At 51.4% G+C, this 16,166-nt stretch overlaps 1 protein-coding gene across 1 annotated transcript in view; it reads left to right on the top strand.

The window, feature by feature from the left end:
- Positions 1-14,975, top strand: part of tex10 (testis expressed 10) — a 30,831-nt gene extending 15,856 nt beyond the window's left edge. The window contains exons 12-17 of the mRNA XM_045712902.1: positions 1,421-1,509; positions 1,628-1,761; positions 12,791-12,871; positions 12,943-13,127; positions 13,268-13,478; positions 14,302-14,975. Coding sequence (XP_045568858.1) covers positions 1,421-1,509; positions 1,628-1,761; positions 12,791-12,871; positions 12,943-13,127; positions 13,268-13,478; positions 14,302-14,412 — 811 coding nt within the window. The 3' untranslated portion in view covers positions 14,413-14,975. The remainder of the gene's footprint in view (positions 1-1,420; positions 1,510-1,627; positions 1,762-12,790; positions 12,872-12,942; positions 13,128-13,267; positions 13,479-14,301) is intronic.
- The last annotated feature ends 1,191 nt before the right edge of the window (positions 14,976-16,166 follow it).

Below are 16,166 nucleotides of genomic sequence, written 5' to 3'. Positions count from 1 at the left end.
GTAGAGACTAGGGGTTTTGGGAAGTGTGTGTGTGTGTGTGTAGAGACTAGGGGTTTTGGGAAGTGTGTGTGTGTGTAGAGACTAGGGGTTTTGGGAAGTGTGTGTGTGTGTAGAGACTAGGGGTTTTAGTGTGTGTGTGTGTGTGTAGAGACTAGGAGTTTTGGGAAGTGTGTGTGTGTAGAGGCTAGGGGTTTTGGTAAGTGTGTGTGTGTAGAGGCTAGGGGTTTTGGTAAGTGTGTGTGTGTAGAGGCTAGGGGTTTTGGGAAGTGTGTGTGTGTAGAGGCTAGGGGTTTTGGGAAGTGTGTGTGTGTAGAGACTAGGGGTTTTGGGAAGTGTGTGTGTGTAGAGACTAGGGGTTTTGGGAAGTGTGTGTGTGTGTGTAGAGACTAGGGGTTTTGGGTGTGTGTGTAGAGACTAGGGGTTTTGGGAGGTGTGTGTGTGTAGAGACTAGGGGTTTTGGGAAGTGTGTGTGTGTAGAGGCTAGGGGTTTTGGGAAGTGTGTGTGTGTAGAGGCTAGGGGTTTTGGGAAGTGTGTGTGTGTAGAGGCTAGGGGTTTTGGGAAGTGTGTGTGTGTAGAGACTAGGGGTTTTGGGAAGTGTGTGTGTGTAGAGACTAGGGGTTTTGGGAAGGTGTGTGTGTGTGTGTGTGTGTGTGTGTGTGTAGAGACTAGGGGTTTTGGGAGGTGTGTGTGTGTAGAGACTAGGGGTTTTGGGAGGTGTGTGTGTGTGTGTGTGTGTGTGTGTGTAGAGACTAGGGGTTTTGGGAAGTGTGTGTGTGTGTGTGTAGAGACTAGGGGTTGGGGCAGTGTGTGTGTGTGTGTGTGTGTGTGTGTGTAGAGACTAGGGGTTGGGGCAGTGGTGTGTGTGTGTGTGTGTAGAGACTAGGGGTTGGGGCAGTGTGTGTTTGTAGAGACTAGGGGTTGGGGCTGTGTGTGTGTGTGTGTGTGTGTAGAGACTAGGGGTTGGGGCAGTGTGTGTGTGTAGAGACTAGGGGTTGGGGCAGTGGAATATGGCAGAGACGTCAAGGAAGGATGGGAATATTGTCCTGTTGTCACGTCTCTGTTTCAGAACACACCATGTATTTATCTCTGACCCCCCCCTTGCTCCTCACCTCCACCCTTCTCGCTCTCTCTCTGTCTCTCTCTGTCTCTCTCTGTCTCTCTCTGTCTCTCTCTGTCTCTCTCTGTCTCTCTCTGTCTCTCTCTGTCTCTCTCTGTCTGTCTGTCTGTCTGTCTGTCTGTCTGTCTGTCTGCTCGGGGGAAACTCAGTTCTGTGTGATGTGGACAGTTCCAGGTAAGCCTACAGAAATAGACATAGGTGTGATCATATGGTCAGACAACAAACTGGAACAATCCTCCATCCTCCACCAACTCTCCAGACCCTCCTCTTTCTCACTCCATAGTAACCTGTGTGTGTTTCAGGTCCTCTTTGAGTGGCTGGTCAGTAGGGTCTCAGGACGCGACGCTGCGTGATGTTGACTACATCAGCTTCCTGTTCTCCACCCTCACAGGTCAGGCTCCGCCCTCACATTTCCTGTCTCACTGATATCTGGTCAACAGATGTGATGAACCTTCAGGTTCATGAAGAAGTACACTCCAAGAAAACTGACCAATCTTTCTCTCTTTCAGGGTTTTCATCTGATGAGCTGTCCACCCTGCAGGAGGCTGGGGATGACAGCGTGCTCCCTCCCTCCCCCCTCTCCCCCCTCAGCCTCTACCCCACCCCCCTGGAGCAGTTCACACACCACTGGGACGTGGTGGAGGTCAGGACACACCTCCCTCACAACACCTAGCAGGGCTTTAGAAGTGACTGTTGTGACAGGAACAGGAAGAGAGTGTAAAATGTGAAAAGAGAAGGACAGTGACCGAGATGGAGACTGAGCACTTCTGCCAGTGTAGTGTACCTGTGAGAGGTGTTCTGGAGACTGTCTGTTATTTAGTTCCCCCTGGTGTCTCACACAGGGCTCAGAGGGGGAAGATTTATCTGACCGCGCTGGCCGAGAGGGGAACCTTTATCGCGTTGCGCAGGCTGTGTCTGCGTGGTTATCGGGCACTGTGTAAATGCAGAAATGCTAATGAGAGCCTGTGGCATGATGGGAGTGTGACATTTGTGCTCGGAAATGAGCATTAAAGGAAATGTGCCCCGAAGCAAGAGGTGTGTGTGGAGGGGGGGCTATAATCACTAATTCAGCTCTTCAATTAGAGCCTGGGATCCTGCTCATCTCATCTCCATGTCTGAGTCAATCAGACTGAGGGTTGGGGGGGCAGGGGGGACAGGATTAGGGAACGGACCATGTCTGCTCTGATTCCACTAATGAGACAGGATTGTTTTTAATGGAGGAGAGAATGCCAACAGGTGCACAGGTCTGGGGGCTGGCACACACACACATTCTAACACATTGAACACACCTCATTTCAATAGAACGTAATGACAAATTGGGTTTTGATTTGAAGTTAATGAGGAAAAGTTGAACATTGTTTCTCACCTCTGAAAGTTTGTGTGATGCCCTCTAGTCTCACCTGTACCCCTCTGTCGCTCTCTACAGTGTGTATGTGAGCAGTGACATAGAGATGTAGGGAGCACTAAAAACAACATATTGTAATGTACTTGTTGGCCCCAACCTGTTATGTATCTCTTGGATGTGTGGAGAAAGACCATCTGTTAGATATAAAAATAACTAAGTAGACATTTGCACGTGTGGTGTAATGTGGTTTGTCTGATGAATGGTTGTGGGTGACGTTGATTAGAGAAGAGAGTGACATGTGCCTCTCCTTCATTTGTCCTCTAATTCCATCCCTCCATAATGCCATTACTGCTATTGGATTTCACCCTCCTCACACAGACACTTCCTGGTTGTTTGGGCTCATAAAACAATGTTTAAAAAGATTGTCAGGTCTGCCACGTCAGCTCCCATTACCCAGCCTCGCTTAACCCTTTCATTTCTAGGAAAAGGGGGAGTGTGGAGGAGAGGTATCTGGTGGATGGGGAGGAGAGGTATCTGGTGGATGGGGAGGAGAGGTATCTGGTGGATGGGGAGGAGAGGTATCTGGTGGATGGGGAGGAGAGGTATCTGGTGGATGGGGAGGAGAGGTATCTGGTGGATGGGGAGGAGAGGTATCTGGTGGATGGGGAGGAGAGGTATCTGGTGGATGGGGAGGAGAGGTATCTGGTGGATGGGGAGGAGAGGTATCTGGTGGATGGGGAGGAGAGGTATCTGGTGGATGGGGAGGAGAGGTATCTGGTGGATGGGGAGGAGAGGTATCTGGTGGATGGGGAGGAGAGGTATCTGGTGGATGGGGAGGAGAGGTATCTGGTGGATGGGGAGGAGAGGTATCTGGTGGATGGGGAGGAGAGGTATCTGGTGGATGGGGAGGAGAGGTATCTGGTGGATGGGGAGGAGAGGTATCTGGTGGATGGGGAGGAGAGGTATCTGGTGGATGGGGAGGAGAGGTATCTGGTGGATGGGGAGGAGAGGTATCTGGTGGATGGGGAGGAGAGGTATCTGGTGGATGGGGAGGAGAGGTATCTGGTGGATGGGGAGGAGAGGTATCTGGTGGATGGGGAGGAGAGGTATCTGGTGGATGGGGAGGAGAGGTATCTGGTGGATGGGGAGGAGAGGTATCTGGTGGATGGGGAGGAGAGGTATCTGGTGGATGGGGAGGAGAGGTATCTGGTGGATGGGGAGGAGAGGTATCTGGTGGATGGGGAGGAGAGGTATCTGGTGGATGGGGAGGAGAGGTATCTGGTGGATGGGGAGGAGAGGTATCTGGTGGATGGGGAGGAGAGGTATCTGGTGGATGGGGAGGAGAGGTATCTGGTGGATGGGGAGGAGAGGTATCTGGTGGTTGGGGAGGAGAGGTATCTGGTGGTTGGGGAGGAGAGGTATCTGGTGGATGGGGAGGAGAGGTATCTGGTGGATGGGGAGGAGAGGTATCTGGTGGTTGGGGAGGAGAGGTATCTGGTGGTTGGGGAGGAGAGGTATCTGGTGGTTGGGGAGGAGAGGTATCTGGTGGTTGGGGAGGAGAGGTATCTGGTGGTTGGGGAGGAGAGGTATCTGGTGGTTGGGGAGGAGAGGTATCTGGTGGTTGGGGAGGAGAGGTATCTGGTGGTTGGGGAGGAGAGGTATCTGGTGGTTGGGGAGGAGAGGTATCTGGTGGTTGGGGAGGAGAGGTATCTGGTGGTTGGGGAGGAGAGGTATCTGGTGGTTGGGGAGGAGAGGTATCTGGTGGTTGGGGAGGAGAGGTATCTGGTGGTTGGGGAGGAGAGGTATCTGGTGGTTGGGGAGGAGAGGTATCTGGTGGTTGGGGAGGAGAGGTATCTGGTGGTTGGGGAGGAGAGGTATCTGGTGGTTGGGGAGGAGAGGCATCTGGTGGTTGGGGAGGAGAGGCATCTGGTGGTTGGGGAGGAGAGGCATCTGGTGGTTGGGAGAGGAGAGGCATCTGGTGGTTGGGGAGGAGGGAGGAGAGGCATCTGGTGGTTGGGGAGGAGAGGAGAGGCATCTGGTGGTTGGGGGGGAGGAGAGGCATCTATCTGGTGGTTGGGGGGGAGGAGAGGCATCTATCTGGTGGTTGGGGAGGAGAGGCATCTATCTGGTGGTTGGGGAGAGGAGAGGCATCTATCTGGTGGTTGGGGAGGGGAGAGGCATCTATCTGGTGGTTGGGGAGGAGAGGCATCTATCTGGTGGATGGGGAGGAGAGGAGAGGCATCTATCTGGTGGATGGGGAGGAGAGGAGAGGCATCTATCTGGTGGATGGGGAGGAGAGGAGAGGCATCTATCTGGTGGATGGGGAGGAGAGGAGAGGCATCTATCTGGTGGATGGGGAGGAGAGGAGAGGCATCTATCTGGTGGATGGGGAGGAGAGGAGAGGCATCTATCTGGTGGATGGGGAGGAGAGGAGAGGCATCTATCTGGTGGATGGGGAGGAGAGGAGAGGCATCTATCTGGTGGATGGGGAGGAGAGGAGAGGCATCTATCTGGTGGATGGGGAGGAGAGGAGAGGCATCTATCTGGTGGATGGGGAGGAGAGGAGAGGCATCTATCTGGTGGATGGGGAGGAGAGGAGAGGCATCTATCTGGTGGATGTGGAGGAGAGGAGAGGCATCTATCTGGTGGATGGGGAGGAGAGGAGAGGCATCTATCTGGTGGATGTGGAGGAGAGGAGAGGAGAGGTATCTATCTGGTGGATGGAGAGGAGAGGAGAGGAGAGGTATCTATCTGGTGGATGGAGAGGAGAGGAGAGGAGAGGTATCTATCTGGTGGATGTGGAGGAGAGGAGAGGCATCTATCTGGTGGATGTGGAGGAGAGGAGAGGCATCTATCTGGTGGATGTGGAGGAGAGGCATCTATCTGGTGGATGTGGAGGAGAGGAGAGGCATCTATCTGGTGGATGTGGAGGAGAGGAGAGGTAACTGGTGGATGGGGAGGAGAGGAGAGGTATCTGGTGGATGTGGAGGTGAGGAGAGGTATCTGGTGGATGGGGAGGAGAGGAGAGGTATCTGGTGGATGGGGAGGAGAGGTATCTGGTGGATGGAGAGGAGAGGTATCTGGTGGATGGAGAGGAGAGGTATCTGGTGGATGGAGAGGAGAGGTATCTGGTGGATGGGGAGGAGAGGAGAGGCATCTATCTGGTGGATGGGGAGGAGAGGAGAGGCATCTATCTGGTGGATGGGGAGGAGAGGAGAGGCATCTATCTGGTGGATGGGGAGGAGAGGAGAGGCATCTATCTGGTGGATGGGGAGGAGAGGAGAGGCATCTATCTGGTGGATGGGGAGGAGAGGAGAGGCATCTATCTGGTGGATGTGGAGGAGAGGAGAGGCATCTATCTGGTGGATGGAGAGGAGAGGAGAGGTATCTATCTGGTGGATGTGGAGGAGAGGAGAGGTATCTATCTGGTGGATGTGGAGGAGAGGAGAGGTATCTATCTGGTGGATGGAGAGGAGAGGAGAGGTATCTATCTGGTGGATGGGGAGGAGAGGAGAGGTATCTATCTGGTGGATGTGGAGGAGAGGAGAGGTATCTATCTGGTGGATGTGGAGGAGAGGAGAGATATCTATCTGGTGGATGTGGAGGAGAGGCATCTATCTGGTGGATGTGGAGGAGAGGAGAGGTAACTGGTGGATGGGGAGGAGAGGAGAGGTATCTGGTGGATGTGGAGGTGAGGAGAGGTATCTGGTGGATGTGGAGGAGAGGAGAGGTATCTGGTGGATGGGGAGGAGAGGAGAGGTATCTGGTGGATGGGGAGGAGAGGTATCTGGTGGATGGAGAGGAGAGGTATCTGGTGGATGGAGAGGAGAGGAGAGGTATCTGGTGGATGGAGAGGAGAGGTATCTGGTGGATGGAGAGGAGAGGAGAGGTATCTATCTGGTGGATGGATAGGAGAGGAGAGGAGAGGTATCTATCTGGTGGATGGATAGGAGAGGAGAGGAGAGGTATCTATCTGGTGGATGTGGAGGAGAGGAGAGGTATCTCTGGTGGATGTGGAGGAGAGGAGAGGTATCTATCTGGTGGATGTGGAGGAGAGGAGAGGTATCTATCTGGTGGATGTGGAGGAGAGGAGAGGTATCTATCTGGTGGATGTGGAGGAGAGGAGAGGCATCTATCTGGTGGATGTGGAGGAGAGGAGAGGCATCTATCTGGTGGATGTGGAGGAGAGGCATCTATCTGGTGGATGTGGAGGAGAGGAGAGGCATCTATCTGGTGGATGTGGAGGAGAGGAGAGGCATCTATCTGGTGGATGTGGAGGAGAGGAGAGGCATCTATCTGGTGGATGTGGAGGAGAGGAGAGGTAACTGGTGGATGGGGAGGAGAGGAGAGGTATCTGGTGGATGGGGAGGAGAGGAGAGGCATCTATCTGGTGGATGTGGAGGAGAGGAGAGGTAACTGGTGGATGGGGAGGAGAGGAGAGGCATCTATCTGGTGGATGTGGAGGAGAGGAGAGGCATGTAACTGGTGGATGGGGAGGAGAGGAGAGGTATCTGGTGGATGTGGAGGTGAGGAGAGGTATCTGGTGGATGTGGAGGAGAGGAGAGGTATCTGGTGGATGGGGAGGAGAGGAGAGGTATCTGGTGGATGGGGAGGAGAGGAGAGGCATCTATCTGGTGGATGTGGAGGAGAGGAGAGGCATCTATCTGGTGGATGTGGAGGAGAGGCATCTATCTGGTGGATGTGGAGGAGAGGAGAGGCATCTATCTGGTGGATGTGGAGGAGAGGAGAGGCATCTATCTGGTGGATGTGGAGGAGAGGAGAGGCATCTATCTGGTGGATGTGGAGGAGAGGAGAGGCATCTATCTGGTGGATGTGGAGGAGAGGAGAGGTATCTGGTGGATGTGGAGGAGAGGTATTGGGTGGATGTGGAGGAGAGGAGAGGTATCTGGTGGATGTGGAGGAGAGGTATTGGGTGGATGGGGAGGAGAGGAGAGGCATCTATCTGGTGGATGGAGTGGATGGAGAGGAGAGGTATCTGGTGGATGGAGAGGAGAGGTATCTATCTGGTGGATGGAGAGGAGAGGAGAGGTATCTATCTGGTGGATGGAGAGGAGAGGAGAGGTATCTATCTGGTGGATGGAGAGGAGAGGTATCTATCTGGTGGATGTGGAGGAGAGGAGAGGCATCTATCTGGTGGATGTGGAGGAGAGGCATCTATCTGGTGGATGTGGAGGAGAGGAGAGGCATCTATCTGGTGGATGTGGAGGAGAGGAGAGGCATCTATCTGGTGGATGTGGAGGAGAGGAGAGGTATCTGGTGAATGTGGAGGTGAGGAGAGGTATCTGGTGAATGTGGAGGTGAGGAGAGGTATCTGGTGGATGGGGAGGAGAGGAGAGGTATCTGGTGGATGGGGAGGAGAGGAGAGGTATCTGGTGGATGGAGAGGAGAGGTATCTGGTGGATGGAGAGGAGAGGTATCTGGTGGATGGAGAGGAGAGGTATCTGGTGGATGGAGAGGAGAGGTATCTGGTGGATGGGGAGGAGAGGTATCTGGTGGATGGGGAGGAGAGGAGAGGTATCTGGTGGAGGAGAGGAGAGGTATATGGTGGATGGAGAGGAGAGGTATATGGTGGATGGGGAGGAGAGGAGAGGTATCTGGTGGATGTGGAGGAGAGGAGAGGTATCTGGTGGATGTGGAGGAGAGGAGAGGTATCTGGTGGATGTGGAGGAGAGGTATTGGGTGGATGTGGAGGAGAGGAGAGGTATCTGGTGGATGTGGAGGAGAGGTATTGGGTGGATGTGGAGGAGAGGAGAGGTATCTGGTAGATGGGGAGGAGAGGTATCTGGTGGGTGTGGAGGAGAGGAGATGTATCTGGTGGGTGTGAAGGAGAGGAGAGGTATCTGGTGGGTGTGAAGGAGAGGAGAGGTATCTGGTGGATGTGGAGGAGAGGAGAGGTATCTGGTGGAGGAGAGGAGAGGTATCTGGTGGGAGGAGAGGTATCTGGTGGAGGAGAGGAGAGGTATCTGGTGGAGGAGAGGAGAGGTATCTGGTGGATGTGGAGGAGAGGAGAGGTATCTGGTGGATGGGGAGGAGAGGAGAGGTATCTGGTGGATGGGGAGGAGAGGTATCTGGTGGATGGGGAGGAGAGGAGAGGTATCTGGTGGATGTGGAGGAGAGGAGAGGTATCTGGTGGATGGGGAGGAGAGGTATCTGGTGGATGGGGAGGAGAGGTATCTGGTGGATGGGGAGGAGAGGAGAGGTATCTGGTGGATGTGGAGGAGAGGAGAGGTATCTGGTGGAGGAGAGGAGAGGTATCTGGTGGAGGAGAGGAGAGGTATCTGGTGGATGTGGAGGAGAGGTATCTGGTGGATGTGGAGGAGAGGAGAGGTATCTGGTGGATGGAGAGGAGAGGTATCTGGTGGATGGAGAGGAGAGGTATCTGGTGGATGGAGAGGAGAGGTATCTATCTGGTGGATGGAGAGGAGAGGTATCTATCTGGTGGATGGGGAGGAGAGGTATCTATCTGGTGGATGGGGAGGAGAGGTATCTATCTGGTGGATGGGGAGGAGAGGTATCTATCTGGTGGATGGGGAGGAGAGGAGAGGTATCTATCTGGTGGATGTGGAGGAGAGGAGAGGTATCTATCTGGTGGATGTGGAGGAGAGGAGAGGTATCTATCTGGTGGATGTGGAGGAGAGGAGAGGTATCTATCTGGTGGATGTGGAGGAGAGGCATCTATCTGGTGGATGTGGAGGAGAGGAGAGGCATCTATCTGGTGGATGTGGAGGAGAGGAGAGGCATCTATCTGGTGGATGTGGAGGAGAGGAGAGGTATCTGGTGAATGTGGAGGTGAGGAGAGGTATCTGGTGGATGGGGAGGAGAGGAGAGGTATCTGGTGGATGGAGAGGAGAGGTATCTGGTGGATGGGGAGGAGAGGAGAGGTATCTGGTGGATGGGGAGGAGAGGAGAGGTATCTGGTGGAGGAGAGGAGAGGTATCTGGTGGAGGAGAGGAGAGGTATCTGGTGGATGGGGAGGAGAGGAGAGGTATCTGGTGGAGGAGAGGAGAGGTATATGGTGGATGGAGAGGAGAGGTATATGGTGGATGGGGAGGAGAGGAGAGGTATCTGGTGGATGTGGAGGAGAGGAGAGGTATCTGGTGGATGTGGAGGAGAGGAGAGGTATCTGGTGGATGTGGAGGAGAGGTATTGGGTGGATGTGGAGGAGAGGTATCTGGTAGATGGGGAGGAGAGGAGAGGTATCTGGTGGGTGTGGAGGAGAGGAGATGTATCTGGTGGGTGTGAAGGAGAGGAGAGGTATCTGGTGGGTGTGAAGGAGAGGAGAGGTATCTGGTGGATGTGGAGGAGAGGAGAGGTATCTGGTGGATGTGGAGGAGAGGTATCTGGTGGGTGTGGAGGAGAGGAGAGGTATCTGGTGGGTGTGGAGGAGAGGAGAGGTATCTGGTGGGTGTGGAGGAGAGGAGAGGTATCTGGTGGAGGAGAGGAGAGGTATCTGGTGGATGTGGAGGAGAGGAGAGGTATCTGGTGGATGTGGAGGAGAGGAGAGGTATCTGGTGGATGGGGAGGAGAGGAGAGGTATCTGGTGGATGTGGAGGAGAGGAGAGGTATCTGGTGGAGGAGAGGAGAGGTATATGGTGGATGGAGAGGAGAGGTATATGGTGGATGGGGAGGAGAGGAGATGTATCTGGTGGATGTGGAGGAGAGGAGAGGTATCTGGTGGGTGTGGAGGAGAGGAGAGGTATCTGGTGGATGTGGAGGAGAGGAGAGGTATCTGGTGGATGTGGAGGAGAGGAGAGGTATCTGGTGGGTGTGGAGGAGAGGAGAGGTATCTGGTGGGTGTGGAGGAGAGGAGAGGTATCTGGTGGGTGTGGAGGAGAGGAGAGGTATCTGGTGGGTGTGGAGGAGAGGAGAGGTATCTGGTGGAGGAGAGGAGAGGTATCTGGTGGATGTGGAGGAGAGGAGAGGTATCTGGTGGATGTGGAGGAGAGGAGAGGTATCTGGTGGATGGGGAGGAGAGGAGAGGTATCTGGTGGATGGGGAGGAGAGGAGAGGTATCTGGTGGAGGAGAGGAGAGGTATATGGTGGATGGAGAGGAGAGGTATATGGTGGATGGGGAGGAGAGGAGAGGTATCTGGTGGATGTGGAGGAGAGGAGAGGTATCTGGTGGATGTGGAGGAGAGGAGAGGTATCTGGTGGATGTGGAGGAGAGGAGAGGTATCTGGTGGATGTGGAGGAGAGGTATCGGGTGGATGTGGAGGAGAGGAGAGGTATCTGGTAGATGGGGAGGAGAGGAGAGGTATCTGGTGGGTGTGGAGGAGAGGAGATGTATCTGGTGGGTGTGAAGGAGAGGAGAGGTATCTGGTGGGTGTGAAGGAGAGGTATCTGGTGGATGTGGAGGAGAGGTATTGGGTGGGTGTGGAGGAGAGGAGAGGTATCTGGTGGGTGTGGAGGAGAGGAGAGGTATCTGGTGGGTGTGGAGGAGAGGAGAGGTATCTGGTGGAGGAGAGGAGAGGTATCTGGTGGATGTGGAGGAGAGGAGAGGTATCTGGTGGATGGGGAGGAGAGGAGAGGTATCTGGTGGATGGGGAGGAGAGGTATCTGGTGGATGGGGAGGAGAGGTATCTGGTGGATGGGGAGGAGAGGAGAGGTATCTGGTGGATGGAGAGGAGAGGTATCTGGTGGATGTGGAGGAGAGGTATCTGGTGGATGGGGAGGAGAGGAGAGGTATCTGGTGGATGTGGAGGAGAGGAGAGGTATCTGGTGGATGTGGAGGAGAGGAGAGGTATCTGGTGGATGGGGAGGAGAGGAGAGGTATCTGGTGGATGGGGAGGAGAGGAGAGGTATCTGGTGGATGGGGAGGAGAGGAGAGGTATCTGGTGGATGTGGAGGAGAGGAGAGGTATCTGGTGGATGTGTAACATATTGGTTACATTACATTTAATTTAATTTAAAATGTTTAATCAAGCAGACCTATATTTTTTTTTTGTTAACTAGGCAAGTCAGTTAAGAACAAATTCTTATTTACAATGACGGCCTACACCGGCCAAACCCAGACGATGCTGGGACAATTGTGCGCTGCCGTATGGGACTCCCAATCACGTCCGGATGTGATACAGCCTGGATTCGAACCAGGGACTGTTGTGACGCCTCTTGTACTGAGATTAGGCTGGACAATAGAACGAGTCAATATTCTGAAAAGCTGAAAATGGCACAAGAACGTTGGCTAAGCTGGAACACTTGCGCGAGCCCATAGCAAATGAATGGAATGGAACATTCGCAGAGACTGTTTTGACTGGAGTGATGCTTAGAATTCCATTTCGCCTAAATGGCACTAAAAATGTATCCCTTTTTATTTTACCACTAAAATCTGTTCTTAGGACGAAACTGAAAAATAACAACTTGTGTTGAAAGTTAACATCCGCAACTCGACGGTGCCAAGTGTGCTTATGTCAGCATAATGAGGAAGTAGGAAAAAATGGCAACTTCTATTATTGGTCTAGCGTTTGATGACAAGGAGATACACTGCCCAGCATTACGTAATTTGAGAGAGGAGATTCTCATGATTAAAATGGTGTCCAAATTGAAAAAAAATCAAAATATACACATTGTGAGATATTTGGCGAAATATACCAGCGTGCTTCTCCATAGGAAAACAATGTGGGGAGCTCGGCGTTCCAAGGGCAAAAGGTATTTCGGGGATAGCATTTAATGACAACGAGAGACACTGCCCAGCCTTACATAATTAGAAAGAGGAGATTCTCATGATTTAAAATGGTGTCCAATTTTAAAAAAAATATCTAAATATACACATTCTGCGATATTTGGCAAAATAGACAGACATACCTATATTTCCCTGTAGTAAACAATGGGACGACCTCAGAGGTCCATGAGTAATTTTTAGTTGTTTACATTTGAACTATGAACAAGGTGCACAGGTCTCCATTGCCAACAATAGCAAAGCAGACATTGTGACAGTACAATAAACTGGGATTAGAACGTTTGGAAGGGGAGTTAGTGCCACAGTGTTCAATAGAACTAATAGGAGCTGGCAGGGTGAAAAATGCCCTAAAATAAGGCCTGTTTTTTCATGATCACTTCAAAACTACGGCAGGCAGCTAGGATATATGGTAATATTATGAAACTGGGCTCCACCGCGGATGCAATGAACTAGTTTTATTAGAAAAAAGCATTGTTAAAAATGTCATGTGTCCAGCCTACTGAGCTGCAGCACCTTAGACCGCTGCCCCACTCGGGAGACACTCCGATATGAATGATATTAATGTTGTGAAATATGACCTTTAAAACAGCAGGAAGTGATCTTAACCACTGTCTGTATGTCCCGCCCACAGGAAGTGTGCCACTGCTTGGAGACGCTGGGGTCTCGTTCACAGTGCTTCGACGTGCTGCAGAACGGCATCTGCAAGAACCTGGTGAGATGGTGTACTTGTGTGTACTCATCTCTGTGCGTGTGTGTGTGTGTAACTGTGTCTCTCCCTCCCAGACTGGTCTGGCTGTGGTACCAGACAGTATGGCAGCAGGGTTGTTGAGAGCAGTGGCCAGACTGTTGGACCTGTCCTTCCTCCCCAGTGAACCTCTGCTGAGGTTCCTGTCCCGCTGCTGCCTCAGCCTACTGTCTCTGCTACTGACACTACAGCAGGACACCGCCTCAGAGAACAACCACAAGAGGTAGCCTGTGTGTGACCTCTCTGTGCAGTCATGTTGTCTCTGTGTGTGTAACCTTTTTCCTTCCCTGTAGGGAGGCGGTGTGGGGAGCGTGAGTGTGTGTGTATAGATTGTGTCCAACCTTTCTCTCTCTCTCCCTGCAGGGAGGCAGTGTGGGGCGCGTGTGTGGCAGCGCTGAGCAGCATTCCCCGGCTGTTGCGGTTGGTTCTGCAGTCTTTGCGAGTTAGGGACCTGTGTGAGGAGGAGCTGCCTCAGCTGGCCCAGATACTGTCCCTGCTGCTGCAGCACACAGCGCTACGCAACCACATGCTGGCTAACGCAACTCTACTACAACACATTATACAGGACCTCACGGTAAACACACACAGTCAACTACTCAACCACATGCTGGCTAACGCAACTCTACTACAACACATTATACAGGACCTCACGGTAAACACACACAGTCAACCTACTCAACCACATGCTGGCTAATGCAACTCCTACAACACATTATACAGGACCTCACGGTAAACACACAGTCAACTACTCAACCACAAGTTGGCTAACGCAACTCTACAATACATTATACAGGACCTCACGGTAAACACACAGTCAACTACTCAACCACATGCTGGCTAATGCAACTCTACAACACATTATACAGGACCTCACGGTAAACACACAGTCAACTACTCAACCACATGCTGGCTAACGCAACTCTACTACAACACATTATACAGGACCTCACGGTAAACACACAGTCAACTACTCAACCACATGCTGGCTAACGCAACTCTACTACAACACATTATACAGGACCTCACGGTAAACACACAGTCAACTACTCAACCACATGCTGGCTAACGCAACTCTACAATACATTATACAGGACCTCACGGTAAACACACAGTCAACTACTCAACCACATGCTGGCTAACGCAACTCTACTACAACACATTATACAGGACCTCACGGTAAACACACAGTCAACTACTCAACCACATGCTGGCTAATGCAACTCTACAATACATTATACAGGACCTCATGGTAAACACACAGTCAACTACTCAACCACATGCTGGCTAACGCAACTCTACAACACATTATACAGGACCTCACTGTAGTATGTTAGAATAAAAAGGTCAGTGTGAGGTGTGTGTTCTCTGAGGTTCTAATGATGGCGTGTGTGTTCCAGAGGTACTGTCGAGGTGAGTCCAAGGAGCAGTGGATGACTGACCTCCTGTACTGCTACAGCGTAACCATGGCGACTCACCGGGGAAACCTGGGGCTCCGAGACATCTACTGACCTAGGCCCCAAACCAACCACAGACCCTTCTGCCCGTCTTACTGTTCTCTGTCCACTGTCTAACCCATATGTCAAACTTATTCCACTGAGGTACGAGTGTCTGCGGGCTTTCGCTCCACCCTTGTACTTGATGGATGAATTAAGTTCACTAACGAGTCAGGAACTCCCCTCACCTGATTGTCTTAATTGAAAGGAAAAAAGTAAAACCTGCAGACACTCAGTCGTCCGTGGAATGAGTTTGACACCCCTGGTCTAACCTCAGACATCCTGTCTTCCCCATCGGTCTCTCTGTCCTCCTCATTCAGCTTTTATTCCTGGCCCAAAACCAACTGTCTTCATATTGCTAAATATTGTGGCCACCACTAGTCCTGGAGAGATAAAATGATGTGCAAGCTTTAGTTACAGTGCAGCACTAACATACTGATCGCCTGAATCAGTGCTGGGTTGGAACTAATGCCTGCACACACTGCATCTCCAAGACCAGGATTGAATTAAAGGATTTCTCAACTGATTACTGCTTTTATTACAAAAAGAGAAAATAAAGCTTGAGTCAGTGAAACTTATCAATGTATTTATTTGAGAAGTTTTCTAAAAAGGTAGAAAAACAACATGGACATTAACATTGAGGCTGGTATTCATTCATAAATGTAAAGCCTTGACATCTGATTGTTTCAACAGTAGTGCATCAGAGTGAACAGCATCGACACTGAAACACAGTTTCTATCTTTAAAGTGACAGTTCCCCTTGATGAGGTGCCACAAACATCTGGCTAACTTTTTAAGTCAACTATCTCTAAGGCAGGAAGTGATGTATAATATACAATTAAAGAGTAACGGAGTGTGTATAAAATGCATAAATATACCCCCCTCCACAGAGTCCTTCTACAGAGAAAGCACAGGTACACCTGTACCCTCTGGACCTAAATGACCTTGTGTACATCTGTGTACCTACTATTATGGCTGAGGGGGAAAGTGGGAGGGGCATGCATGCCTGTGGGAACCTGCTCAGGTAGATACTGAGGTAGAGTTGACTACAACCTAGTACAAGTGTTATGGCTGACGGGAAGAGTGTGTGTCTGCAAGCAGGCGTGTGTGTCAGCGTCTGCAGGTGGGCTGGCTGTATGACCGGCTGTTGACAGACTGCCTCATTCCCCACATGGGAGGAAAGGTTAACTGTGTGTGTGTTCATTTTCTGTATGGTTGAAATTATCTTGCACACATACCATGTCGGTTGACTTAACTCCGCCCTGTGAGGTCATGACTGTGACGTCTCATAACTTTGTCCTCTCTTCCTGTGTCCAGTAGTATAAACAATCAGGCCAAGAACTCCATGGTTAATACTGAGCACAGAAAGAGAGTACAATCTGAGAGGAAATGCAAGAGTGATTACTCTGCCCAAAAATACAGCATGACACAGACTGGGGATTTTTTATATGGTGGTCAATGAGTGAGGCTTATTTGACCTATTATACATTTTGTAATATTTAGGTTATTACAAGTGTACTGATAAGTGGACACACATGGCATCTCTGAGAAGTCAGTTATATCAGAGTTGTTCACGTGCAAATCTGCCCTCATTGGCTCAAGAGTTCCCACCTCCTCTGCAGAAACATATTCATGTAGTCACACCATTGGGGCCCCGCTCTTGTCAGTATATAGATGCTCTGTTTACAATGTGGCCAATAACTCCATGTGGAGTTTGATAAGTAATTTCAAGGCAACACACATATGTTTTTATGCCATTTAACAGATGCT

The sequence above is a fragment of the Salmo salar genome, chromosome ssa02 (assembly GCF_905237065.1).
Source record: "Salmo salar chromosome ssa02, Ssal_v3.1, whole genome shotgun sequence".
In the NCBI taxonomy this organism is placed as follows: domain Eukaryota; kingdom Metazoa; phylum Chordata; class Actinopteri; order Salmoniformes; family Salmonidae; genus Salmo; species Salmo salar.
The sequence above is the reverse complement of the archived record's forward strand: the minus strand, read 5'-3'. Positions and strand labels throughout refer to the sequence as shown.